The sequence below is a fragment of the Aulonocara stuartgranti genome, assembly GCF_965226115.1.
Source record: "Aulonocara stuartgranti genome assembly, chromosome: 6".
Taxonomy (NCBI): domain Eukaryota; kingdom Metazoa; phylum Chordata; class Actinopteri; order Cichliformes; family Cichlidae; genus Aulonocara; species Aulonocara stuartgranti.
The window spans coordinates 11,702,141-11,728,526 of record NC_138944.1 but is presented as its reverse complement, the minus strand read 5'-3'; the positions used below and the strand labels follow the sequence as shown (position 1 = coordinate 11,728,526).

At 42.7% G+C, this 26,386-nt stretch overlaps 1 protein-coding gene across 4 annotated transcripts in view; it reads right to left on the bottom strand.

The window, feature by feature from the left end:
• Nucleotides 1-2,525: 2,525 nt before the first annotated feature.
• Nucleotides 2,526-26,386, bottom strand: part of crebbpa (CREB binding lysine acetyltransferase a) — a 46,350-nt gene continuing 22,489 nt past the window's right edge. The window contains exons 3-31 of one of the 4 annotated variants that reach the window (XM_082537474.1): nucleotides 26,133-26,309; nucleotides 25,678-25,948; nucleotides 21,771-21,884; nucleotides 20,258-20,527; nucleotides 20,046-20,145; nucleotides 19,724-19,861; nucleotides 19,460-19,577; nucleotides 19,105-19,276; nucleotides 17,937-17,999; nucleotides 17,545-17,666; nucleotides 17,170-17,382; nucleotides 16,552-16,860; nucleotides 16,013-16,192; nucleotides 15,437-15,608; nucleotides 14,875-14,993; nucleotides 14,485-14,724; nucleotides 14,067-14,155; nucleotides 13,130-13,210; nucleotides 12,514-12,570; nucleotides 11,489-11,566; nucleotides 11,316-11,383; nucleotides 10,762-10,912; nucleotides 9,980-10,126; nucleotides 9,755-9,868; nucleotides 9,455-9,620; nucleotides 7,655-7,822; nucleotides 7,143-7,304; nucleotides 6,695-6,976; nucleotides 2,526-6,490 (exon numbers count right to left, since the gene is read on the bottom strand). In XM_082537474.1, coding sequence (XP_082393600.1) covers nucleotides 4,223-6,490; nucleotides 6,695-6,976; nucleotides 7,143-7,304; nucleotides 7,655-7,822; nucleotides 9,455-9,620; nucleotides 9,755-9,868; nucleotides 9,980-10,126; nucleotides 10,762-10,912; nucleotides 11,316-11,383; nucleotides 11,489-11,566; nucleotides 12,514-12,570; nucleotides 13,130-13,210; nucleotides 14,067-14,155; nucleotides 14,485-14,724; nucleotides 14,875-14,993; nucleotides 15,437-15,608; nucleotides 16,013-16,192; nucleotides 16,552-16,860; nucleotides 17,170-17,382; nucleotides 17,545-17,666; nucleotides 17,937-17,999; nucleotides 19,105-19,276; nucleotides 19,460-19,577; nucleotides 19,724-19,861; nucleotides 20,046-20,145; nucleotides 20,258-20,527; nucleotides 21,771-21,884; nucleotides 25,678-25,948; nucleotides 26,133-26,309 — 6,609 coding nt within the window. In that variant the 3' untranslated portion in view covers nucleotides 2,526-4,222. The remainder of the gene's footprint in view (nucleotides 6,491-6,694; nucleotides 6,977-7,142; nucleotides 7,305-7,654; nucleotides 7,823-9,454; nucleotides 9,621-9,754; nucleotides 9,869-9,979; nucleotides 10,127-10,761; nucleotides 10,913-11,315; nucleotides 11,384-11,488; nucleotides 11,567-12,513; nucleotides 12,571-13,129; nucleotides 13,211-14,066; nucleotides 14,156-14,484; nucleotides 14,725-14,874; nucleotides 14,994-15,436; nucleotides 15,609-16,012; nucleotides 16,193-16,551; nucleotides 16,861-17,169; nucleotides 17,383-17,544; nucleotides 17,667-17,936; nucleotides 18,000-19,104; nucleotides 19,277-19,459; nucleotides 19,578-19,723; nucleotides 19,862-20,045; nucleotides 20,146-20,257; nucleotides 20,528-21,770; nucleotides 21,885-25,677; nucleotides 25,949-26,132; nucleotides 26,310-26,386) is intronic. The other 3 variants (XM_082537475.1, XM_082537476.1, XM_082537477.1) reach the window with 3 other exon arrangements.

The window sequence follows — 26,386 nt, the reverse complement described above, 5'->3', positions numbered from 1 at the left end:
GAAAGAAAGGTGATTTTAAGTGACTTGGCATGCGACATGATTGCTAGCGCCAGACGGAATGGTCTGAGTATGTAGAAACTGCTGAGCTGCTGAGATTTTCCAAAACAACCATCTCTATGGTTTATAGAGAATGGGCCGAGAAAGAGAAAATATCCAGTTAGTGGTAGTTCTCTGGAACTTGTTGATGTCAGCGGAGGATGGCCAGACTGTTCCAGCTGATAGGAAGGCAACAATGACTCAAACAGCTGTTGCAACCGAGGGAAGTGGATCTCTGCACGCATGACACCTTGAAGCAGATTAGCTAATGGAGAAGTTCACAAAGCCTACCTGAGCACTGTTGCTGATCATGTCCATCACTTTATGACCACAGTGTAAAGATTTTATCCATATCGGATGGATAAGTTCTTTGTACTCAAATAGCCTCCACAGTCACCAGAGTTTGGGGATGTGGTGGAACAAGAAATTCACATCGTGGATGTGCAACCGATAAATCTGCGGCTACTGTGCGATGCTGTCATCAAAATATGGACCTAAATCTCGAAGGAATCTCTGCTGGGAAGAATTAAGGTAGTTCTGAAGGCATAGGGGTCAAAACAGGTACTAGCAAGGTATGACTTATAAAGCGACTGGTGAGTGGATAGGCTTTGATGAATACTGTTAGAATGTGAAGGCATGTAGGAAGCAAGCAAATTCAGATACATCTTATAAATCTGCAGAGGTAAATCTACAGTAAGATTTACTATACACAGAGGAGTTTATAGTTTACTTCTTTGTGTCTAAGTGTACTTCTGTGCCTGTAGTTTACACAGAGGGACAGACACCGACTCAGACATCATAGACTTTTTAAAGAAAAAGACTCCAGTAATACACACTTAAAAGATCTTTCCAAACCTCATGACTTGAATTTGAGACAGAGACTAAATGATGTTACCTGACTGAAAATTTCATTACACTTTCACTTCTTAATGCAATTTATATATTTTGTAAATGAACATTCAGATTCTAACTGGCTGCTATATGAGTGTGACTTCACCAACTGGGCATCACAGCATATTTCCCACAGCCATTCAAGTGGCAGAGACTCAGTGCAAGACTTTTGCAACCAGGATGATCTCCAGAAGATCAGAAACATTTGTATGGAGTGCCAAACAAGCTGTCTTTTAAGAGAAAGAACCAGAACTCATATTTGTGCAGCTGTGTGGATGTGATTATGCTGCACCGGCAGACACACAGACAACTGCTAAATCATTACCTGCTCTGATGAGTCTTGATGCTGCCACATTCAGATTGTAAGGTCACATCTGGGACTGAAAAATTAACCTAAACACGAAGTGCCAAAAATTGTAGTTCCTCCACCAGCCACAAGGCCATCTACACTGCAATCGTGAGTCAGTTCCCCTTATATCAAAATCGCACCCTACAGATTTCTACACTCTTTCATAAGGACTGTTTTTTTTTTTTTTAATAACTTACTTTTTTAAAAAGTTTAACATCTAAAATTATGGGTGTAGCCACATACAGCTATATCCATTAAGTCTGACTCCTCCACTAATGATTACTTTGAGCCACTAAGCGGCACTGGCCTTTTAGGGTATTAATTTGCACCCACCTGCAATCCATCATTCCACCACTTCTGTTTCCAAAGAACAAATAAGGTGGTAGCCAAAACACAAACAAATGGGTAAAATCAGTGTCTGGATTCCCCTTTTATGGGCATTGTAACAACTCTCGATGCTGATGGTGGTTGAATGGTGTGGTGGATGTCTTATTGGACTGCTAAGCACCAATCACCCATTATTTATATGGTACAGCCAACCTGAACTACTGTTGCTCGTTATGTCCATGTCTTTATGACCAGTGTTTCCGTCTTCTAATGGCTATTTTAGCAGGTTAATGCACATTATAAAGCTCTTATAATTTGAGACTATTTTCTTCTAAATGACAATTACTTTAGTGCACTAAAATGTACTTAACAGGTTTCACAGACCATTGTGAATGTGCTGCACAATGCCGTCATGTACCAAATGTCTCTGAGGAATGTTTCCAGCAACTTGTTCAATCTAAAACACTAAAAAAATTAGCAAATGTGTACCTGACATAGTGGTTAAAATGAGTATTTTCTGTAATCGCACAGGTTCTCACTAGACTTTTTGTAGAGCCTAGCAGGTTACTTATTAATGCTTTGCACTTCGACTGAAAGAAGGGGGTCTTACATTCCTGCTAATAATAAAACCAAGTGCCAATTTTTGCTGACAATAGTCTGGCTTTGGTGGAAATGCATGAATCCGGTTCTAGCTCAGGCACCAGATTCACATGGGTGGAAAAGAGGCATCGGTCACTATTTGTAAAGTGCTGCATCGATACATATCATTTTACTAAACACAACAATTCAACTCCATCTTTTTAAAAGTTCAGGATGAGGACTAAAGTTAAAATAAATGTTATTTTAGGTGACATGAAAACCGAACAGTCGTTGCTGGTAATGTAACACCGGAAACAAATGAATACACACCAACAGGAGGAAGTGATGCCTCATTATTTAGTCAACAGAGTACTGGAGTTCTTCTGTTGCACACAGTTTATTTAACAATATGGTATATAAGTAAGAAATGAGTCTTTTACCAGTTTATACAGTGATTTCATTTGCTCTTCCTTATATCTATAGTATTTTGCTTAACTTGATTTACAATAGGAGAAAAAGTAAATCCCCCTAATTCAAGTTTTTTTTTGTGAGAGGAATGAGGGTTGATGACATTTAGTTCTCCTCCAGGTGAATCTCAAATGTGCCCTTCATCCCCTGATAGCACACAACTTAGTGTAAAATTTGGAGAACTGGGCAGCATCAGAGACATTGCCTACAAACAACCACTGCTCATTCCACCTCAGCTTAGGGGGCTGGTCTCTTTCTCACAATCTCTTTACACTTTACAACATTTGTATGACAAAAAGTATGACAAATTCTTTTTAATGTCAAAGCAACAACTTTCTACACCTGCAAGACGTTTCCAAATTCCAGGCCACTGAGTTGTAGGCTGCAGTCCTTATTGGTGAACCAATCAGCTGTATATCTCTTAAGCCGCGTGTCCACCCAAAAGTACCCGGAAGTCGTAGTCACAGAAATTTTTGTTTCCAAGGAAATAAAAAATGTTTAAAAGGCCCGTGAAAATTAAGCAAAAGAAAAAAATTTTAAAAAAAAATCCGCTGACATAATAAAAAGAGACGGCTGCTTTTACACCCTGGAGTTGGTGGTAAAGACGGGTACTCCAATCAGAAATGTTCAGCGCTTCAAAACCACCCAAAGCAGGGACCTTTTTGGTGGGGGGTTAAATAATTACCCCAAACGTAACTGAAAGTATGGTCAGTAAAAGTTCCTGTGGTGGAAACGCGGCTTTAGTGACGGTGAGGGTTTGTGTCAGTGTCTTCATGTGCTCCTGCATACATGCCTGTTTACACAAACTGCTGCAGGCCATTTCCTACTTTAATACAAATGAGTGCTCTTCATACACACAAAAAGAATGGGAGCGGTCATTGTCCCTGAACGCATCTTCTTGCAGTAATAGTACAACACTAGATTACAATTGCCAGGAATGACAGCTTGTGAAGATAACAAAAACCTGGCCCAATTCAGAGACAAAATATTTTACAGTTTCCAAAAAAAGAAAAAAAAAGAAAAAAAAGAAAAAAAAATTCTCAAAAAGGTACAAAATAAAGATATGAATAATATAATGCAACTTTACATTTTTGTAAAAAAAAAAAAATTAAAAAAAAAGAAAAAAGAAAGAAAGGCATGAACCCATAAACAAACAACCCCCCCAAAAAACAAGAAATCAAACAAACAAAAATTTTTTAAAAAAATGAGTACTGAACACATTTGGTCTCAACCAAAAAAATATATTCTTTGTGACTTTAATTTCATTTTAAGAAGCAACTTGCAAATCCCTCAACATCCCAAGGAAGAAATACCTACCATTTAGGGTTAGGAAACAATTACATTCCCTAAAGGTTTTGAATTTTTTATTTTTTATTTTAAATGAACCAAATTTTCTTGTTTTGTTGCAACGTTTGAAACTTTTTACATGTCAGTACAAAAACCGTTGTCAGCCTTACAAAGAACAAACAAAGCCCTCTAACGGAATAAAGAGTTTGAGGGAAAACGAGGAAGAGGAGTGGGAGGACAGGTCCGTGGGAGTGACAATATGTTCTTTAGTTCCCAGCAGAAATGCTACAATCCCTCCACAAACTTCTCCAGAGTGTCCCCTGTAGCATCTCCTACCATCCCCAAGTCATTGCTCAGCCCTCCTCTGTTGGGCGTATTAAGCTGCGGTAGCATGGCGCTTTGTTCTGGTGTCCCCAAGTGTCCTTGCTCCATCGACTGCAGTGGGCCCCCAAGCCCTGTGTGGGGTGAACCCGAGTGGGGTGGGTGCTGAGGTGAGGGTTGGGGCTGGTTCTGGACCTGCGGCGAAGGACTGGAATGTGGGGGCTGCTGCGAGGGTGGACAAGGGGACTGGACTGGTGCTGGGGAGCGGACCTGGTTGCTGAGGGCGTTGGCTAAAGCAGGTTGGCTGGGGAGGTGGGCTCCGCCTTGAGTCTGCCCAGCCAGGAGGTGGGTTTGAGGGCTCATGGGGCTTGGTTGGCCAGGGGAGCCCATCTGCTGCTTTAGGACAGCCTGCTGCTGGGGAAGTTGCTGCTGCTGCTGAAGCAGTCGTTGATGCAGTAAATTTTGGGTCGAGTCCATCCCCATGCCAGACTGGGCCATCTGAGCCATTGGTGGGAGCTGACCCATGGGGCCCCCAGGTGCCCCTGCCTGCATTTGCATTTGCTGCTGTTGTTGCTGTTGCATTCGGAGCTGGGAGTAGGTGGGTGTTGTACCCTGCGACTGAGCAGCAAACTGACCCGGGTGGCTCTGTGGTAACACTCCCTGCTGTTGCTGCTGCTGCTGTTGTTGCTGCTGCAATAAGAGTTGCCTGCGGAAAATCTCCTGGATCTGGGGGTTTGCATTGTGCGCGGTGTTCAGCTGCCCTTGAGTCCCTAATGCAGCCATGCCCTGCACTTGAGGCTGCTGTGGTTGCTGTGGTGGCATCCCCGTCCTTTGCACTGCCCCTCCAGACATAGCCATATTCTGCATTGCTGGCATGCCAGGCTGCTGTTGTTGGCCTGCTTGTTGCTGCTGTTGCGGTTGTTGCTGCTGCGGCTGGTTGGCATGGTACTTGGCTGTTCGCTGTTTAATGAACGCAGCCATTAGCTGAGGGTTTGATTTGAGGATGTTTAGAACTTGCTGCTGCTGCTGGGGTGAGCTGGGAGACTTTAGGGTGCGGAGGAGGTCCTGCAGAGCATTTGGAGGTATAGCTCCAGCTCTCTGGGGAGTCTGTGGCCGGGCACCGGGCTGCTGTGGTATCAGCATCCTCTGGCTTTGCTGGGGTTGCTGCCCTGGTGGCATCATGGCTCGCTGCATGGTCATGGGCTGCTGTGGGGACTGGCCTGGAACAAGACCTGGTTGTTGAGTTTGACCTGGCTGGATGGGGCCTGAAGCTCCACCCCACTGTCCAGTGGCCATACCAGGTTGCATGACTGGTGGTCCCCGGGGCCCAGGCACCATCTGCATTGCTGGCTGCATTGGTGCCGTCATGCGCTGTTGTGGCTGCTGGGGATTCATGGGCAAACCATTCACATTGACACGGTAGTTCCGCTGGTTCTGCTGGGCCTGCGCCATCATTTCGATGCGCTGTGCCATCTTGACTGCAGCGATGGGAGGTGGCTGCTGAGATAGCTGCTGTGATGGTTGGGGGGGCTGAGGGAGAGGGGACTGCTGCTGGTGTAGAGGGGAGGCCTGGGGCCCAGGTTTGCCCTGAGACACCGGTGCCTGAGCTTGGGCAGTGCGAGGTGCATTGGAGAAAGACGGCGACATGACGCCTGCTGAGTTGGGGGTCTGCGGCTGGTTGGAAAGAGGCTGCTGGGGTGTTTGGGGAGTGCTGGGCTGAGTGTGGGAAGTGGGAGTGCTAGGGGCAGCTGATGGCGGTGGGGATGGTAGCGGCATGGTTCTGCATTGCATGGTGGCCATTCTTCTCCTCATCAACTGGGCCTGCTGGAGCCTGTGCTGCAGCTGCTGCTGGCGAAGCTTGTGCTTGATGTTCAGGCAGAACGGGACAGGACACTTGTTCTCCTGGCAGTGCTTTGCGTGATAACAGCATAAAGCAATAAGCTGCTTACATACAGGACAGCCACCGTTGGTTTTGCGTTTGCAACCCTTGGTGTGCTGTACCACTCGCTTCATCTTCTGGCAGGACGGCAGAGAGCAGTTGGCATTGCGACACTGACAAGCATGGACCAGCGACTGAATGCACCGTTGAATACTTAAACGCCGGCTCTCCTGTGGGCTCTTGGAGGCCTCCCCACTCTGGCTGTTGTTATCATCATCCAGGCCAAGACCCCACTTGACCATCTGGTGCTCATGGCCCTTTGTGTTGTAGCAATTAATGCAAAGATCAAAGTCCTAAGAGGGAAAAAAGAAGAAAAGGGGACATAGTAATTAAAGTCCAACCAAAGATGGTAAACTAAAAAGTTTACTCAGTTCATGTACATCATTCCACGTATCTGACAGATTTCCACTTCCAATCATCCTTTTTTTCCTCTCTCCCTAGTTCCAAACTGACACAAAATAATCAAGTGTAAAAACAACAGTGCAGTGGAAACTAACCTCGCACACAGTGCAATGGTAGCGTGTCTCCACGTGGTGCTTGCACTCGTTACAAGTATAGACAAAACGATCCTGTCCCTGGTTGTGCAGTTCAACGAGCATGCACATGGTGCTCCACTTGCACCTCCTGAGGGAGCTGAACTCCCAGTGCTTGTCCCTTGCCAGAGTCAGGAAGGCATCACGGCCATCCATCAGGTCACAGGAGAGCAATGGGTCGGGGTCCACGATGGGCGGCAAAGTGTTGACCATGGGCCCAGAATGAAGGTGAATCACGAAGAACACCTTAAGCAAAGGAGAGGGGGGAAAAAATCAAAATAAAGTATGACTTAGTTTCGTTATTCGGACTGTTTCCCACTAGTTAACCTTTTGACCACATCCATAAAATTATTGTTCATCACCTCCCAATTTTCACTACCACAAAAAAAAAAAAACAAGAAACAAGTCTGACCTCTTTATGCTTCTCCATGGTGGCGTACAACTTCTGAGACAAATCATTAGCTACATTTGGCATCCCAGGCTTCTTCTTATTGGCTCGGCTCACGCTGCTCTTGTTTTTATTGGTCTTCTTGTTGTTCTTCTTCTTAGCGTTTTTACTGTCACTTGGTGTTCCCTAAAAAATATATTAAAGAAAACATGTTATGTATGAATTATTCCATCATTATATATTCTCACTGTTTCCAGTGCTAAAACTTAGCACAGAGTGCACAAATTTTCACAGTTCATTAGTTACTCTCTGCCTTGGTTTGATGTCACCTTAATCTCATTAAATTCCACTGAAATTATTTTGATTCAAATATCCCTATGTTTAAGGTAGTAGTACATAAAAATACATTTTTTAATTCTTTAAACTCCTTATATCGAATCATTCACCTGCAATGGAAAGACAAAGATAGTAACACAATACAAGATAGTGGAGTTTCTGGTGCTCTACTACATCAAACCTTCATATAATAATCATACCTCTGGAGTTTCAGAGGCAGCTGTGTTCTCCTCCTTCTTCCGCTCTTCTTCCTCCTGCTCCAGCTCCTTGATGCTCTCTTCAAGCACATTAGGCCAGAAGTCACCTTCAAAGTAAGGCAGCTCATTGGCGCTGGTCAGTCGGTCTTCAGTTGCCTGTTTGAAGATATCCTGAGAGACGGATGGAAAACACTGGGTTAATCCCAACAACAGCTAGTGAGACATCTGATTAATATAACAAAGACCTCAGTAGTCAATAACATTATCATCTGCCCTTTACAATTTGGTCACTTTAGCTTTTATGTGGTAATAATTAGAGATGGACCGATCCGATATTACGTATCGGTCAGATACTGACGTAAATTACTGGATCGGATATCGGAGAGAAATAAAAAATGTAACCCGATCCATTAAATATCAAAAAAGCACCTCACAAAACTTGCAACATGGCGTAACTCGGCTCATAACCGTAGCACGTCGCAGCAGTATGCATCACGTGATAGAGCGGCTGTGTGTATTTGTAGCCTTGCTACCAAGCCAGCATTTCATCTCAGAGGAAGTTATCCCCGGGAGAAGTAAAGCAAGTGTGTAAGTTCATCTCTGAATGTTTGTAAAGCATTCCCGCGTTAAGCTTAACAACCGATATATGGAGCGACTGCCTCTCTCCCTCTCCTGCTGCTACTTCAATCGTGAAACTGATCAATGATCAGCTGATCGGCTATTTTGTCGCGAGTCCGTCTCTCTTCTTTGTTTTTGGCCCACTTTGCACCAGAAAGAAGAAACCAGTGGCTGAACAACAGCAGCACGTTTAACCTTGATAAGCTGTTGTTAGAATTTATTTAATATTACTTTCTACACCAGGATCTTTTTCTACGCAGCTGACAGCTGGTAACTGTGCAGGGGCAGATCTAGCAAAGTTTAGCCAGGGGGGGCCGATAGGGCATTAACAGGGAAAAGGGGGCACAAAGACATACTTTTCTTTCTTATTCTCATTTAAAATGTCTAGCTTTTAATAAATAATTATCTGAATCTTACACCCAAAGTTTTAATCTGATGTAAAATGTATAGAAGTCCATTACTGTATATAGTAACTATTAAGTCTAATATACCCTAGTAAGCTATAGTACTTTTTCCTTTGGGAAGATACCATCTGTGCAGTCTGCAATTCTGTAGAAGAAAGATGTTGAATCTAGTTAATTATTCTTGAAAAATAATTTCTGGGCATTTTTTTCACACTGCATCAAATTGAAGTTGATTACGTCAATTAAGCATCATGAGGTGGGGAGTGGTTCCTTATTATTATTATTATTTTTGCTGGGAGTTTTAGAACTCTATTACTTAGGTTGCTTACTCTTTAAAATACCAGAATAGGGAGGATGGAGTAGGTTTAAGTTTATTAGATTGATCAGTGTTGCTGAACTATGAAATATTTTGGGTGCAGTGTATTTTTTGCATACAGGTATAACAGAATAGCTTTAGTGTTTTCGTTTTTTTTTTTTGTTTATTTTAAACTTGAGTATGAACTTATACAAAAAGCAGCTATATATATATATATATATATATAGGTGCGGTGACTCCCAAGCTAGGCGAGTGGCTCCAGCAGATCCCAGGAACAACATCGGAGATCTCTGTCCAGAAGAGCGCAGTCCTGGGAACAGCTAAGATACTGCGCAGGACCCTCAAGCTCCCAGGCCTCTGGTAGAGGACCCGAGCTTGAAGGATAAACCTATATATATATATATATCTATATCTATCTCTGACATCTCTAGTAATAATATGCAGTCCTTCATTCTGCCTTGTTACCTTGTAGTCATGCAGGATCCTCTCAGCAAAAGCCTTGTCCAACATCTTCCTGTACCACTCCTGCAGTCTTTTAGGCTTGGGGATCTTCTGGTCAGGAGGATGGCAGTGAAAGATATAGTCGTCACCTTCACTGGGAGGACATGCCCAGATGTGGGCCTGGGCATATCTGTGAACACACGTGAACAGTAAGTCAGGCCAAAGAGAAAGTGATGACGTTACCCCGAGACCTGGATCTACTGAGGCTTTTGCCAGTTGTGCAAGTCGTCAGGAAGAACAGACAAAGAATAGAGTGAGCCTTACCCAAGTTTCTTGACATATTCTAGATAGCCAATAAGGATCTCATGGTAAACGGCTGTTCGTAGAATCCGAGGTCTGAAGAAGTGAATACTGTCAAGGTATGATATGTAGACCCGTCTGCAAAGGTTAAAAAGAAAGAAGACAAGTTAAATCTTACGTGAACCACAGAAAACCGCAAAGAAAAGTTAATATTATTTATTGCTGTGTGACATAATTGAATGCACAGACCTAGTGTTGGGGAATGGGCACTCAGAGCCATACTCCTGTACGTGCATGCCGAAGAAGCACACGTCTACACCATCAATTTCCTCAAATGCGAAAAGTGCTTTGGTTCTATAAGGAAAGGCCTCTGGCATTTCACCTGTATCTACAAACCTGTTGAAACCAACAAAAGGAAATATTAAAATGTATAGCCATGAAAATATGACTTGAATCGTCCCACTGTGTTCTTCACATCTGCTAAAATCAGTGACAGACGTGGAAAGCCAGTAGCTTTCAGCAGATGTGAAGAACACAATGGGACGATTCAAGTCAAGTTGCCTTTAGTCAATAAAAAGCTAAAAGCCTTAAATCATTTAACTTTAAGATAACAGGCTCTTGGAGTAGGGACTCCTCCCTGCAAAGATAGGACACGCATTGTTGACTTTGATCCCATGGTGAATCTAACAACACCGTAAGGCCTCCTAGGAGGGTGTGCACGACATCTCATCAAACAGGCATGTTTCACAATTACGCTGAGTGGGTGTAAAATCTTTATAGAGGACATTGCATTCTTTATGGCAATTAAAATAAGCTAGGGAAAAACACAAGCCTTGCCAGCTTATCTACAAATTAAGGAGGTTTGGCTACCCTCACCCAAACTGTTGACTCTTTGGTTGTTCATTTATTTGACTAAGGCAACCCTAGTAGACAAGTACAAAATATGTTACTTTCAATGGAAAACATTGTTTTTAAAATTCTAATATCCAAACATCCTATCCCACTTTCTCCTCTGTTAATGATGGTCTTACCTAGCTTTCATGCCTGGTTTAATCTCCACCGTTTTATCAGAGCTTGCCACCACTCGTACAAACACTTCCCCAGCCTCTGGGTGGTTTTGTCGCTTCAAGTATTTATTCACACGGTCCTCTATGTACGTTCCCAGTCGTGTTGCTTGCAGCCCTACAACAGACAAGCACAAGGCAGAAGTTTGAAAAGGGTCAAATCTGTTTCCTGAAGCAGGAGCTTCATTTTTCCAGGAAAAAGTACACAACCTGCAGCATGGAGAGAACAACAACATTAGGACACTATCGATGGTCTATGTTAGACTATAAAACTTCAGATCACCAATATGTCACTAACATATTCCATCAAAGTCAGATATGGTCCTCCAGGCCTAAACTGATAATTAAACTACAAGGCTAACACCACACTGAGATGTATGCAGACCATGGGCACATGGAGGAAGTCTTAGCTTGTTAAGACAAATCTTCAATAATCTGCTGACATTCTGAAAAATCCACAAATAAATAGCCGTGAAAGATGAACCAAAGACTTCACATCTGAAACAGGAAGGAGTACTAACTTCTTGCTGAGAACTTGTTTTCCTTTCGTGTTTTTCCACTTTTCTTCAAACAGTTGTCACAGATAAATCTGAGGAAAAAACAACATATCATACAGAGGGAGGTTAAACACACTGTTAGCGGAAATACAAATTTGCAAAAATGTACAAAAAGCAATGGCGGTCAAAATTCTCACCCAGATGGCCAAATGACCTCGTAGTGTAAGACGCATATTTGGTGCATCTTCCGTCCACAATCTTTACATTCAACAAACCTTAAAAAAAGAAAACATACAAAAAAATCGTTAATATTCATCATCATCAGTGGGGCTGTAGCTTATTCCAGCTGTCACGGGGCACAAGGTGGGCTTAACGCTGGACACATCACTAGTCTGTTGCAGGGAATCACAAAGAGATGGAAAACCGTTTGTGGATTCTCATCGACAGCTAATTCTGAATCACCACTTTCACATCCCCAACGAACCCAACACATATCTTTGGACTTTGGGAGGAAGCCAGAGTACAGAGAGAGAACCCTCTGTGTGGAGTTAGCATGGGATGCTTTCACTTTTCAAATTTAAAACCAAAGAAAATGCAAATACAAAAAAAGAAACGCACACAAAATTTAACAGAACTAAAATATCACTCAGTTCTCACACATCGTTACAAAATACACACTATTCCAGTCGTGTTTCCCCGTGGTTATCATTTGTATGAATGTTGATATCTTTACTGCTCGGGCAGCAAGCAACAGAGATCGTCATTCACGTCAATGTTCCTCCAGTCGTTACGCTCGTGCAAGCCAGCCAATACAAGAGCGCCTTTGTGGGAGGTTTAGCATAACATTTGTGCAACATATCTAAAAATCACAGTGACCAATCTAAAAGACAGCTACTTTATGACCTGTGCTCTCTAATCCAAGCCCTCACTAGAAAGAGAGAACTTCGACATCAAGTTACACTCAGCAGGTGGTGCTGCTGAGCTGCCCTTGGGCTTCACTGAAACCAAAGAGATTGATCAGAGAGAAAATATGCAGACTGTGCAGAAAAAAAACACACCAAAACAAAGCCAGATGTGGGTGGCAGGGGAAAAAACTGTTTAAAGATGTGATCAGCAACACATGAACAGAAAAAGGCATCAGAGATTAACTCTGGGAAAAGAAGCAAAGACCGACCATTCTGAGTTCCTTTCACTGAAGGGTGTGTGGTTTGTGTTGACTTACGGTTCAGGGTCGAGGACATCGTTCTTCTTCCGCTCAAACTGGTCTTTCGATATCCTCCTAAAGTGTGGGCAAAACGACCAGAAAAAGTTAACCAAGTAATACCGTGACTATAAAATAGTAGATAAATAACACAGATATTGAATAGTAAAATCTTTTTTCAAGCAATGTGTTCACGTTAAGATGGTTTTAAAGTTAGAGATGTCAATATTTCAGTGGATGTTCGCATCTTAACTATGAAGCAATTCTGCTGAAACAAATTGTTAACTTCACTTTTTTTAAATTTTGAGAACAAAAATATTATGATTTTGGATTGCAGTTGTTTTCTGTGGTTTGACCAAGGTGTGTGCAACAAACTGGATGTATCCAAACAGGAAATATTGGAGTCTGGAAACATCATGTGGGATTACACTGTGCCGATTCCCAAGTTGGAAACACTGAACATCAGACAAAATTTCCCTCTTATGCATGTCTGGTACAGATTTCAACCATGAAGCAAAATCTTGATGTTGATTTAGTTTCTGTATTTTAAGAGACATTTTAAGGGATTGTTTTTCTATTAGAATGAATTTAGTGTTGTAGGATTTTAAAGATCTGCAGAAGCCAGTGTTTTACTTACGTCTGTGGTTGTGCAGGATCATCTCCTAACGTCACATTATCCCCCTGGATCTCATTGAAACATTTTTCACAGAAATGATACCTGCAAGAAAAAAAACCCAAACAAACACAAATTCAGCACGTTAAAAATGATAAAGATACCAGGATACAAGATTATCGTTGTATTCAAATGTGAGTCATATTGCAAAAGTTGATGTTACGCTATAGGATTGAGTGTGCCCAGGCAAATTGTACAAAATAACACTAGATTTTTATATAGAGCGGGGATTCCCTGAACTCCTATTGAGAGTGTAAATGGACTGCGCTGCAGGAGTCTCATGCCGTGCTGCTGCGCTGCTCAAAAACGCTGCAGTTCCACAGTTTATACAGGAGGGGGTGCAAGGTACACTGTGTAAAGCAATGTGCTGAATTCTACTGAGAAGAGAAGTCAATGATGGGGAAGGCAGCTTGTGGCCTAAACTAAAGCGTTATATTTTCAGTCATCACGCAACACAGGGGGCAGCGACAATGAATTCACATAGTCCCCTTGACAGATGCCGAGAGAAAAAAAACAATTAACACATGGCTTGTTTTTCTTTTTGTCTGATGGTCATTTGGGTGTTTCTTCTAATGTATGACGCTGGAACCTAACAGTTAATAAATGCGAGCAAAACCATTTTGAAGTCTCATACTGTGCCAGGACTTGAAGGCAGAGCCATTAAAACCGTAACTGGTATGACAGCGATCCCACTACAGCTACAGATGAGCAGAACCCGGGCTCACAGGGGATGCGCAACAGTTCAAATAGCTGCAATTTTGGTCCATCAAAACTGTGCATGCAAATGTGCAATGCAAATGAGATTCCTCGGTGAGATTAAGCATGTGCTCACCCAACATTTGTTTTTTGACCTAGTTGAACAAAACACACACTTTAAGTACATTTATTCATAAAAAGGTACCTGTTCTGGTAACTGTAGTATGTGCCTCCAGTAGGTATGGTGCAGAGCTGCTTGCCATAACAACAGAGGGTTTGAGGGGAGAACTCGTACTGTAAACACAAGTGAGACAACAAGAAAGGTCAAGAATTTCCAAATAAAACTGTTCAAGAAAAAAGTGAGTCTGAAGATTAGAATTTAGAGTTTGGGCTTTGGTTTGGAAAATCTTTGCCAAATTTCAGTGAGAACTCAAAATGTGGGCAGGTAAAACTTGGGCTCATCCTAATGAAACATTAATTTAAACCGAGAGCAGAAGCAGAGTTTAACACTACATTTATAATATAAACAATATCCAAACAGTTATTTATAGAAGACAAAGAATATTATCCTGAAATAAAACTGCAGGCATTCAATAATCTATTGTCCACCCACTCGATCTCACCTTTCTCCCACAGCAGTAGCCCAGGCCCTGCATGACAGGGTCAATCTCGGACTCAAACACCTCAGCCAGCTTAGAGCAGTACTTGTAGACACGGGATGTTTTGCGGTTGTAGAGCCAGGCGTTGTTGAACATCAGCCAGACATCATCCACATATTGCCAGGGCTCCTGGTACTGGCCTGTGTCAAGCTTGCGCTTTATTGTGGACAAGTCTATTGGATTCTTCACAATGTCAAAGTAATCCTAAAGAGAGAAGAAAGAGGAAAGTTTTACACGATTAAGAGTTAAGATGGTGCATCTCAATTATCTGTTCACACCAGAAGTACAAGCAACACTTTGAAACACCTACAAGTGCTGCTGTGTTTAAGCAGCCAGCTGTTGTTTGCTACATACCGGGATACCCAAGAGCATAGGGTCTACTGGTTGTCTAAAGGGCAGGGACTCGGGGTCCTGCCTGTACAGACTCTCCAGAGTTGGCATCAGAGCCTGGCGCAACTCCTCGGGTTTAAAAACTGAAAAATATACAATGGAAAGCCAAGGTAAGGGGAAATTTTGGGTAAAGGTGAAGAGAAAAAAAAGGACACAAAAATGTTTCTATATTGTACGTTTAGTTACTTGACACTACCCCCATTTTTTGCCTGTAAGGGAAAACTACTTCTTTCCAAATTATAACCAATAGCATAACAATTTTTCCCCCACTGTACCAGAGTTCTACAATTTCATTTACATTTCCCAGCACTTCTGCTCTTTGTAGGTTTCTATATTACAAAGTTTATTATTAAAGTTCAAAGTATCGCAAAAGTATCTGGACATAATTCTGTCAGCGCAACTAATGATGGTATTTTGACTTTATCATTGTATACATTAACAGCAATAACTAAAACCCTCCCTGATTACTGAGGAAACCTCAGTCAGAGTTTACGCAGAGTTTTTCATTCCCTGGCCCTAGACTCACTTTTCCGCCGTGACTGAGATGGGGATGAGGTGGTTGTGCTGTTAGCTCCACCCTCTTCCTCTTCTTTGGGTTCCGTCTTAATTTCCAGCTTCTTCTCCTCCACCTCCATGGGCTCCGGCTTTTCCTCTGGCTCTTCCTTCTTGGCCAACATTGAAGCAGACTCATCTTCAGTCTATAAACATATAGGTAAAAGACATTTCATACCACAGTCATGTAAACAATAGAAATAGCCATCTACTCATGACAGTAATACTCTTTAGAATAATGATTTTCTTGTTTATAACCTCATGAGCTCAATTATTTGTGAATCCCTTGACTTTGTTATTCTAAGTTGACCAAATGCTTTATATGGCATTTTTTAATGCTGACAGCCAAGGACAGCTCACTAGCTTCAACCAGCCAATGGTGTAGGCGGCATGTTGTTTTCTTCACAAAAAAAAGTGAATCCAAATCAGGTCGTGATCTAATGAACAACTATCAGATAAGGTGTCTCTTAATTAAGATTAATTAAAATTATAAGCATAAATAAGTTATAGTTTAGGTTTTTACTCATTTTAAATTGCAGTCACAGCTCACCTCCATCTTGGGCTCAGTTTTTCCACCAGCAGCCTCAAATTCCTGTTGATCATGGTGCGTCTCCGTTTTGACCTCTTGGGTAGGCAGGTCTGCTCCAACATGCTGCGAGTGCAGGTCGGCGCTGGCGGCTGAGGCTGGTGTGGGCACCCGATTATCCAGACTGGCTCCTGGCTGAGACAGCTGAAACACAAAAGAGGGGAAAAAGGACAGGGAAGGACAGGGGCAAAGAGGGAGAAAAAATACAGTCATGTGTTTGCAACAACTTTTTTTTGTTTGTTTTGTTTTGCATGCAGGGCTCTGAGGCTATGACACGAATGCACACCTCCCCGTATACATATCATTGCTCCCTTACGATGAGAGGTGTAATATTCCCATTGTGATTGGGGGGGCTTACAAACAGTGGTGAAAATGAAGTTATTAGATAGAAAAGGTGGATGTGGATGGGATGGTTTGGTACATGGCAGGCAGAGGGATGGGAGTTTGCACGGGAGGGAGGAGGGAGTCAAAAGTGGAGGGCATGCGAAGAGACTCAGTCTCACCGGCGTGGTAGGGGGCTGAGGTGGGGGCTGCGTCTGTGCTGCTGCAGGGAGCTCCGTCTGGGGTTGGGACTGGGTGGGGCAGGGCGGGGTGGCACCCTGGGCTGGGGCTGGGGCAGGGAGGGTGGGGGTAGAGCTGCGGCTCGAGGGCTGGGGGAGCGGCAGGTTAGTGGCCCCCCCAGCCGTAGAGGCAGAGGAGGCAGCAGGCGGAGGCGTGGAGTGCAAGGGGGTTTGGGAAGAGGCTAGCTGTGGGCCCAGCGAGGGGCCAAGTGCATTCATGGGGATGTTAGCACTCTGCTGCTGTTGCTGCTGCTGGAGAGAAGGACACACAAAGAGCAGGCAGACACACACACACACACAACAAGCAGAAAAACATACAGTCATAAGGTCAAACAGACAAACACAACATAGCACACAATTTGGGGTTTAGAAAGCACCTTGTGATTGGTAAAAACAATTTAAGAGTAATTAGTGTGTTGTATGAATGGTGAAGTAATTTGAGTTTAGTTCTTCAGCAACTAGTTGCAATTAGGCGAACTCTGAACAACTGTACCAAAATCAGCCAATCCAAAACCATTATGCGGCTCAGGTAACTACAGCGCCACCTCATTCGTGTCTCACCTGAGTGACAGCAGCCTGTGCCTGTGGCTGACCCATGCCTGGCACCACTGTGACATTCATCGCACCCGTTGCAGCAGCTGGAGCAGATCCTGGAGGAAACTGGTTCTGAGGCAAAAACTGACCCTGGTTGGCAGTCTGACCCACCATGTTTCCTCCACTGTGTCCAGTCATCATGCCCTGGGCCTGGGGCATCCTAGAGGGAGACATTCCCATCTACGAGGCAGGAAAGAAGATATTACTAGGTGCAGTAATCTTATTTGTACACCTAAGTTAGCTTATGCATTACTTGAGAGCGTGTAACTGGGTGCCAGCTCATGTTACACGCCTGCCCCATGTGTGGGTGTGATTTTTGTGGCCCGCGGTCTGCCCCCTTACCGCTGGGACTGAGTTTATGTTCATCTGTTGAGGGTGATTCATGGGTGAGGCAGCACGGGGTCCCATTGTTGCTTGAGACATCTGGGCATTGGGTAGAGTCATGTGGTTGAACTGGTTGATTCCTGTACAGAGGAGTAAATCAGACACTTTAGAAATTGGCACAACAAATAGGAATAAAGAAATATGGTAGAGAGAAATGTTTTCCTGATTAAGTTCAATTGTAACTTCCCCATTCTTCTTCTTGCCTCTCTTGTATGCAGCTCATTATTTCCTGTACCATACATTTTATGCAGTGTTAATAAGCATGTCTGGCTATCCTGTCTATTCTACCAGTTGTTTTATTTCACTTTTTGTGCACTCTGAAACTCCCATATGTATTATTAAAAATGTACCTTGTGAAGCCTGCATGCGACTCATGATCTGATTTGGCATGTTGGGAAGAGGAATAGGTCCATCTGCAAAAACAAAACAAACTTGTACAGTTAAAAGAAAACAACAATAACAATTAAAAATAAATACATTGCAACATCAGAGACAGATGCTGCTGTTGATAGGCTGCTCACTGAGCTCAGCTCATATATCCATTTTCAATTTTAGACTGGGGGGGAAACGACCTTTTGAAAGTGATTAGACCTGTTAAGGCACATATATAATAGGTAGGGCTGTGCGATATGACCAAAATCTCATATCCCGATATAAAACATCTATCGTCCGATAACGATATAAATCACAAAAATTAACATTTTCTGTAAATTCTGTGAATCTCTGGTAGCTGAAGTGTTTCCAGCTGAGCGTCGTGTAGCTGGAGTCGAGTGTTTTACCGATGCATGAAACTACACATTTTTAGACATAAGTTGTAACGGCCGCCGTTTTCTTTGGGAGTATTTATTACATGGCGTGCTGCGGGGAAAAGCCTGTTCTAACGTTTGAGTCTAAGGTTTTGGTTTTTTTTAAGCACCTAACGGCTCTTTTTTGCTTCTCATCCGTAAATACTCTGCATACTCTTTCACGCGATTCAGTTTATTTTGAAAAGTCTCAACAGGATCTTGAGCTTTATTGTGAAAGGTATGTGGAAAATAAACAAGCGGACACGTGATGGTTTTACCGTCGTTGTTGCTAACGACAACAACGCATAAAAACAGGTGCTTGTCCATCCGTAGTGTGGTTATATTAAATATAAGAGAAAAAGAGAACTTTAAGAAATGAATATAGCCACTACAGTGACCATCAAAAAGATGAAAAAATATTGCTGTAAACAGTTTATTTTGCAACACCACGAAACAAACGATAGCGTAAAATGAAACGATAGACGTTTTTATATCGTCATCCGATATATATCGTTATATCGAACAGCCCTAATAATAGGGCAATATGGATAAAGCCTCTGGGCATACAAACATGACTAAAAGTACAATTTATAATTCTGCCATAAGCCTTTCAAATTGAGAGGGCTGTACAGGTGAACCACTGGTATTTTTATATAACCATAACTGGGTAATTAAATCAATTTGAAAACAATGTGATTTTACCCAAAACACGTTCATATAATCTTACACTTACTCTGTGGTCGTGGGCCCAAGGCATTGGGCTGGGCTAGGACTGGTTGCTGGGTTCCCTGGGCAGCCATAGGTGCCTGGTTGATGATCTGTTTCTGAAGCCTTGAACGCCTCTTCTCCTCCAACTCTTTTTGGATTTTGTATATTTTCTCAGCCAAAAAGTGATAGTACTCGTCCTAAAAGGAAGAAGGTTGGAGGGATGAAGAAAGGCAATATGAAACACTGAGGGAAAAGGCATGTTCTGTGAAATTTTGAACTATGGTAAAAGCCTTTGAAAAGCGTTTGATGTTGAATGTGTCAAGTTGAGCAATTCAAGTCAGTCAATTCAACAACCTGATGCGGTTTTTCAGGATACTTACCCGGCTGTTAGCTGACTCATACATATCACCTTCCACCTTTCTGGCGTAGGCCACTAAGTTCTCCATTCGTCTGTCCTTCAAAGCTGCCGGATCAGGGGTAGGGAATATGGCTTGTACTCTGTTGCAGGAAAGCACAAGATAAGCAAATAGAACTTCTGATAACTTCTACTTAATTTCAAACCATTGCCTTAAATATCCAGCCTTTCAAACAAAATCAAAAGGTGCCTAACAGGTAAGATCTCTCCAGCTGAGGTATACACTTACAGTTTGTGTACGAGGTGATTGCGCAAGTCCTGAGTGACATGCTCATGCCAGGCTTTCCTGGAGCCTGTGGCAGAGACAGGTGCTGCTGTGGGTAGGCTGCTCATTGAGCCCACAGCTGACCCATCTGACAGCAGCTGACTGCAGGTGCAAATGAAGAAAATTTAGAAATCCCACATCCATGGATATCTATTCCTGTGGTTACTCAATTTAAAAATATATAATTTAAAAAGAAACCTTAAAAAAAAAAACCCAAACAAACAGGCCAACAAGTATTTTTAATAAATGAATGTAATTATTCTTATTATACTTGACAGAGACTGACTTGTTAGTGTTGAGTGTGTTGGGAAGGGAGTCTGTGTGCAGGTTTGTCTGTTCTGAAGTGGGCACACCCATTGCTGCATTTCCAAGAGCCATCTGGTTACCTGTGAATACAGAATACAGTGAGCAAACGGCACTCCCTTGATTTAAAAATCAAACTCAGTGAATAAAATATGGGTATGAACTGTCATTTTTAAGCATAAAAAATTAATTTACCAAGTGCACTGATGGGTCTCATCTGCTGTGGAAGTTGTTGTTGAGCCTGGGTGTTCGGTGCACCTGCTGTCTGTCCTGCGCCTGGAGCCTGCTGGGTTGGAGCCTGTCCAGTGGCCTGACTGCTGTAGGGCAGCCCAAGTGCCGCATAAGCTCTCTGCATTGAGCTGGGGTCTATGGGGGCTGAGGTACTAATGGTGGGAGTACTAGGCTGGCCCACGCCTACAGAGGACATGGAGTTCTGGAGGCCTGTATTCGGGGAGCTTAGCATGGCTGGGGAGGGATATCAAAAAGTCAGCCCACAACATCCACATGACATCATATTGTTTTATATTGGTAACAACCTGCAAACTGTCTCTACACTAATACTGCAACAAGTTAAGTCTGTACACAAAATGCACATGTGAATACTACTAGCCATTTTTTTGAATATAGAAATAATTCAAATGCAGTCATCATTTTAAAAAGAATACTTCAACAGATAAAAACAAAAACACACATACATCTGCATGCTTTGACTTCGGGCAAGATTAAGTCACAACACGGCAGCATGATACAATCAGAACATTAGTGTAAGGCTAAATGCTTTATAAAGCCAGGGACTGAATAAATCTATAAATCCCTTTAAGGGGAAGAGTGTTCACATATTTTTCCGGGTTCAGGTGTTGGTTGGGCTAAAAGACCAAATCTCTTAGTATGCGCAAAGACTCAAATCAAATGAGGCAGAACAAAGAAAAACTACACCGTTTGCATTGGCAGGAGCACAAGCCCCAACATCATGTTTTTTAACATTTAAGCCAAACTGGGGAAGACTAAGACTAAAATGCTTTAAGTGTTGAAATATGAGGTGCCAAAATAAAATAAAATAAATCCAAGTAATCTAGGCAGAAGAATGAGATGATAGGACCTAAAATACAGCAAACCAGCCAGATGATAGCAGGTACATGAGAGAATCAACACTAAACAGGAACAACAGAAGCTTCCAGTATGTGTTGGAAAGAGCATCAAACTCAGCTCTGTTCTGGTAGAGAGAAGAAGTAAATAACCCAACAGCCAATTGCTCTGTCGGACTCCATGAGCACACGCTCTCTGCATCCTCTCTCACCCTCGATCACACTGCTATACCTCCTGTGTGTCAGATTACAAGCCCAGCAGGACCACACTCTTATTCGCCGAGTGCTTTTAGTCATCACAGAGAAGCAAAGGCCTAGAAATAAATAGCCTGACTGACTCTGAATGCCAAGATATACATAATTCCAACACACACATTCCTGACTTTCGAAAGCGAGCCTTTCTAAAAACTACTACTGTGACCATTACAGCTCAATATACCAATCCTGTAATGACTGAGATACAAATTGAGGCCGTTGACAGAAAGCTCACCAGGTTTCAATATCTTGCTTACCAAAAACAATCTCTGAAAACAATTTCAGCCTAGTTTTTGATTTCTGCAGATATAAGTGTCCTGACAATGCTTAGGTGATGGTGGGCCAGAGATCGCTACTTAGCTACTTACGCTGTTGGGTGCGCTTGTCGCTGGCATTCTTCAGCGGCAGGCAGACGGGACAGTCGTGTCGAGTGCAATTTTTCCAGTGGGAGATGATCTGTCTGGACGACGCACAGTGAGCCACTGCAAGAAGAGAAGACGAGAGAGGAACAAGGTTGAAAACTGTGATACCATCTGTCATATTTGGTCACATCCAACCTGACTAACTTGAACTCATTATGGTTGTTGCATTTATTCCAGTAAGACGACATTAAATTAAATTTCATTTTATTCCACACTAGTCAACCTGTAACCAACATCGCTTCTTTCCTCCTCCTTTTTTATGTTTACCAAGAATCCCCAGCTGCAGTTTTTACTTCATCTGAATAACATCTGTCACAGACAAGGCACTTGTGGTAGATTACATCACTTCAAAAGACCCAGGTTGAACAATTCAGACTGGACGTTCTTGATGGATCATTCATTTAACATATGATTCACAGTTGTTACTGGGTTCTGTAATGTACTGGCTAATTGCACATCTAACCTCAAGCTTGCCTCTTTTGGGAAAGTTTTTTTTTCTTCCTCAAACTGCATAACAACTGGTCATAAGAAAATTCTACACAGAACACTAACACACAAAAACTTGTTTACACTCTTGTTTACTTGTCCTCTGAGAAAAAAGAAGAAAATCACAACATACTGACACAGTAAATGAGAGACACTCGAGAACAGTCCAAGAAGTTAGCTCACCATTTCAGCCCACTGCAGTAATTTTCCCTCTTGAAAGGCTGCTGGTTGAGCCTAGTGGAGAGGGGACCTACACTGCATTTGCTAATGGGAAACTGAACAAACCGGGGTACTTCATTTCATCTCTGGCCAGGCTAATGTAGTAGGAGCTAATCTGACAAGAAATCACAACCTGGCGCTTGCTTGCTCCTTGGCACTAAGTAAATGCTGGTCCACATTAAACTGCTACATGGATTCAAGGGCTAGGCAGAAATTAACATAATTATGTTTTATTATTTTTGTAAGAAAGCCAAAAGAGCTGGCGAAGACTCAAAGTACTGCTATCATACTGGTATCTTTTTATAAATTCAGTATGCAAAGAAAGGCTCTCATATTTAAGTCCACTGCCAATCCAAGCACGACTCGAACTGCTCACACTATAGACTCTGGGGTTTCTCACTCGAGAATAAATGGAGCCAACAGACTTCAGATAAATCTATAACGTTAGTGATAACTGTGTGTCGGGGAACAAAATCTCACTACACAGTTATTTCAGTGGTGCTGAGAGGCAAGGATCCAAACCAAAAGGAAATGAGCTGGTATGGAGAGAGCAGACACAGACTCCTTTACACTTAACACACCTTGGCCCCTTGAGTGTTTGGCTTGCAACTGAACTTGAGCATTCAAGCCCAAAAGCTGTGCAAAGGGCACAGAGCCAAATTTAAATGAGAGTAGCTTTGGGGGAATTTTTCATGGTAGGAATGCTGGGGCCGACACAGAAAGGAGCAGACAGAAACAAACAAGGAAAAATTCACCAACAGAGTGAAATCAACTTTTGGAAGGAGCAGGAGCAGACTTGGTCACAAACAACGATACGTGTGGGAGTTCCCCTTGTGCAAAGTCTGGTTAAGATAAATAGACCTGCAGCAACAATCAAACTTGCATATGATAAAAATGGACATAAATTGGACTTAAATATATCATAACTAATATATCATCTATGAATAACAACAAACAAACAAACAAACAAACAAACCACACAATAGAGATGTATGAAAATACTTATGAAGATATATTGAGTTAGGAGATGTTGTTACTGTTTGTTCCCCTGTGTTGCAAACTTGCAAAATTGATAAAGCTGACACGTCCATTAGTTTACCTCAAATAACCTAATCACAAAATATACATTTCAAACATATACAGAACAAAGACGAAGAAAACCTAACCTGTAGGCGATTGTAGAATTTTTAAAATTCTAAAGTACCTGAGGCAAAGGGGGACAGGGTTGAGAAGCTCAATTTTATGTTCATGATCCAACAAATAACCCCACAAGCTGCATGTCTTTGGACAGTGGGAGGAAGCCGGAGTACCCGGAGGGAACCCACGCAAACACGGGGAGAACATGCAAATTCCACACAGAAAGACCCCGGCCTGATGTTGGAATTGAACTCAGGACCTTCTTGCTGTGCGGCAACAGTGCTAACCACCATGCCACTGTGCTGCCTTGTGGGGATAGGTTAATTGGATAATCCAAATTGTCACTAGGTGTGAATGTGCGAGTGAATGAGAGCGCGAATGGTTGTCTGTCCCTGTGTGTTAGCCCTGCGACAGACTGGCGACCTGTCCAGGGTGTACCCCGCCTCTCGCTCTATGACAGCTGGGATAGGCTCCAGCGCCCCCCGCGACCCTGAAAAGGATAAGCGGAAGCGAATGGATGGATGGATGGATCCAACAAATAGAGAGGACAAAAATCAAAACATCAAGTTCAGTGTCTCTCTTTAAAAATGATGGAGAGGCATGAACCATAAAACCTTTGGGTGTCTCTAGAAGCACACTAGCTTCAGAAACCATGAGATGCATGAAGGCAGGAATTTCTGAATTTCTAAATTTGGACAAAACAAGAACGGCTTTGGTAACCAAAAACCCACTTCTACTGTTCCATTCACCTTTCAGCACAACAATAACCCAAAGCATACTGCCAAGATGCAACTGGAGTAGCTTTGGGACAATTCTGTGAGTGTTCTTAGTTTAACTGCCAAGATCAAGGTGCACAGAGCTTGTGGAAACTTGGCCAAGAAGGATGTTCAAAGAAGCAGTTCCTACCAAAGGGGCTCCTACATGGAGATTTATACATCTGAAAATGTTTGTGAATGAAATCCGATTTTAAATTTATTCCATGAATCTAATCGCTGTTTCAGGATGATGACAGAAAGGCATACTTCTACCAAAAATAGCAACACAGATGGCCACAATACGAGAATAAATGAAAAGAAAGCTGCTGCTAAAAAAAACGTTATCATGCTCAAATGTCAGCAGTTTTCTTCTTGAGGCAGTTACTGATCAGGTTTGTGTGTAAAATAAGTAGAATTATCACTGTGTTTGTGTGTTCTCCCCGGGTACTCTGGCTTCCTCCCACAGTCCAAAGACATGCAATTTGTGAGGTTAGGTTAATTAATGATTCTAAATTGCCCATATGTGTGAATGTGAGTGTGAATCATCTGTCTCTATGCGTTAGCCCTGTGACAAATTGGCGACCCGCCCAGGCTGTACCCTGTCTCTCGCCCTATGACAGCTGGAATAGGCTCCAGCCCTCCCTGCGACCCTGATAAGGATAAGAGAAAGCACGGTGATCTGTCCAATCTATTCAAGAAACTATTTTTCCTTCAGAAATGGTAACACAGCAACTGAATCTGCAAATTCAGCTGTTAACACAGCGCAACCTGAATTAAATAAACCTTAGATTCAGTTACCAATATTGGATCTTAGCAAAGAAATCTCACCCAGTGCAGATTCTTTCCCTGGGGAAAGTCCAGTCTATGTAGCTCAAATTCCTGTGGCTTAAAAAAGTGATGTTATGATGTTTTAATTTCTAGCTTGTATGTTGTTTTGTCATTTGTTTTACTACTCTTATGGGTAGGAGGGGTAAAAACAAGTTAATACTAAATAGACACAGTTATAGATAAAATAGACCATGTTTTTTGTTGTTAAGGGCAGTAGAGGCCTTAAAAAATGCAAAATAAACAAATAAAAAAAAAAAATTTTGTTAAAAGCAGCTTGAATAAAAAGCGGGTGTTTACTAAGAGCTAAGCTATTTGTGTTCTGACCCTTTAATGTCTCAATCAGTGTAAAAAGGGGTCGACTTCCATGAACTGTCCATCTGGAAATTATCGTTCATTTCCTTCACTTCATTTCAAATGCTTCTACTCACCCTGGCAGGATTTGCCAGCCTGGCAGTGCGTCATGTGATTAAGGACGTTCTTCATAGTGCGGCAGTGAGGCAGGGCGCAGGCCCTCACTTCCCCATTAGCCTGTTCTCGTCGCTGGCATTTATGTGCGTGGAGCAGCAGGACCAGCTGCTGCTGGATCAGCTTGCGCTTCTCAGGGTCGGCTGTGGGGCCTGCCGAAGGCACTGCCACACCTCCGCCGCCAGCCAGCGGGAGCATCGCTGCCTGCTGCTGAGGCGGCTGCTGCTGGAGCTGCTGCACGGACAAAACAGGCAGATAAATGTCAAAGTTGTGATAAGTTATCAGCAATTCAACAGTGTGACTCAGAAATGGTGCCAAAAAGGAGATAATTTATTTGTAAATGGTATTTATAAAGAAAAACAAGAAAAATAAATGTTTTGTGTACAGTAATATCTGAATATGTCTAAAAAGTACTGACCATGTTTGGCACGCTAGTAACAGCAGCTCCTTTGAGCTCATTAGGGAAGGGTGGCAGGCTGTTGGCAAGGGCAGACTTGTTCTGGAGCTGCTGCTGAGGGTTTAGCTGCTGGCCAGGTCCTGTAGCTCCCTGACCATAGGACTGCGCCCCGAACGGACCATTACTACCCAGGCCCATCTGAAAATACGGACAAATGACCAATAAGTCAGCACAGTAATTGAGCAGTGTTGTTAGCTGCGGGGGGGGGGGGGGGG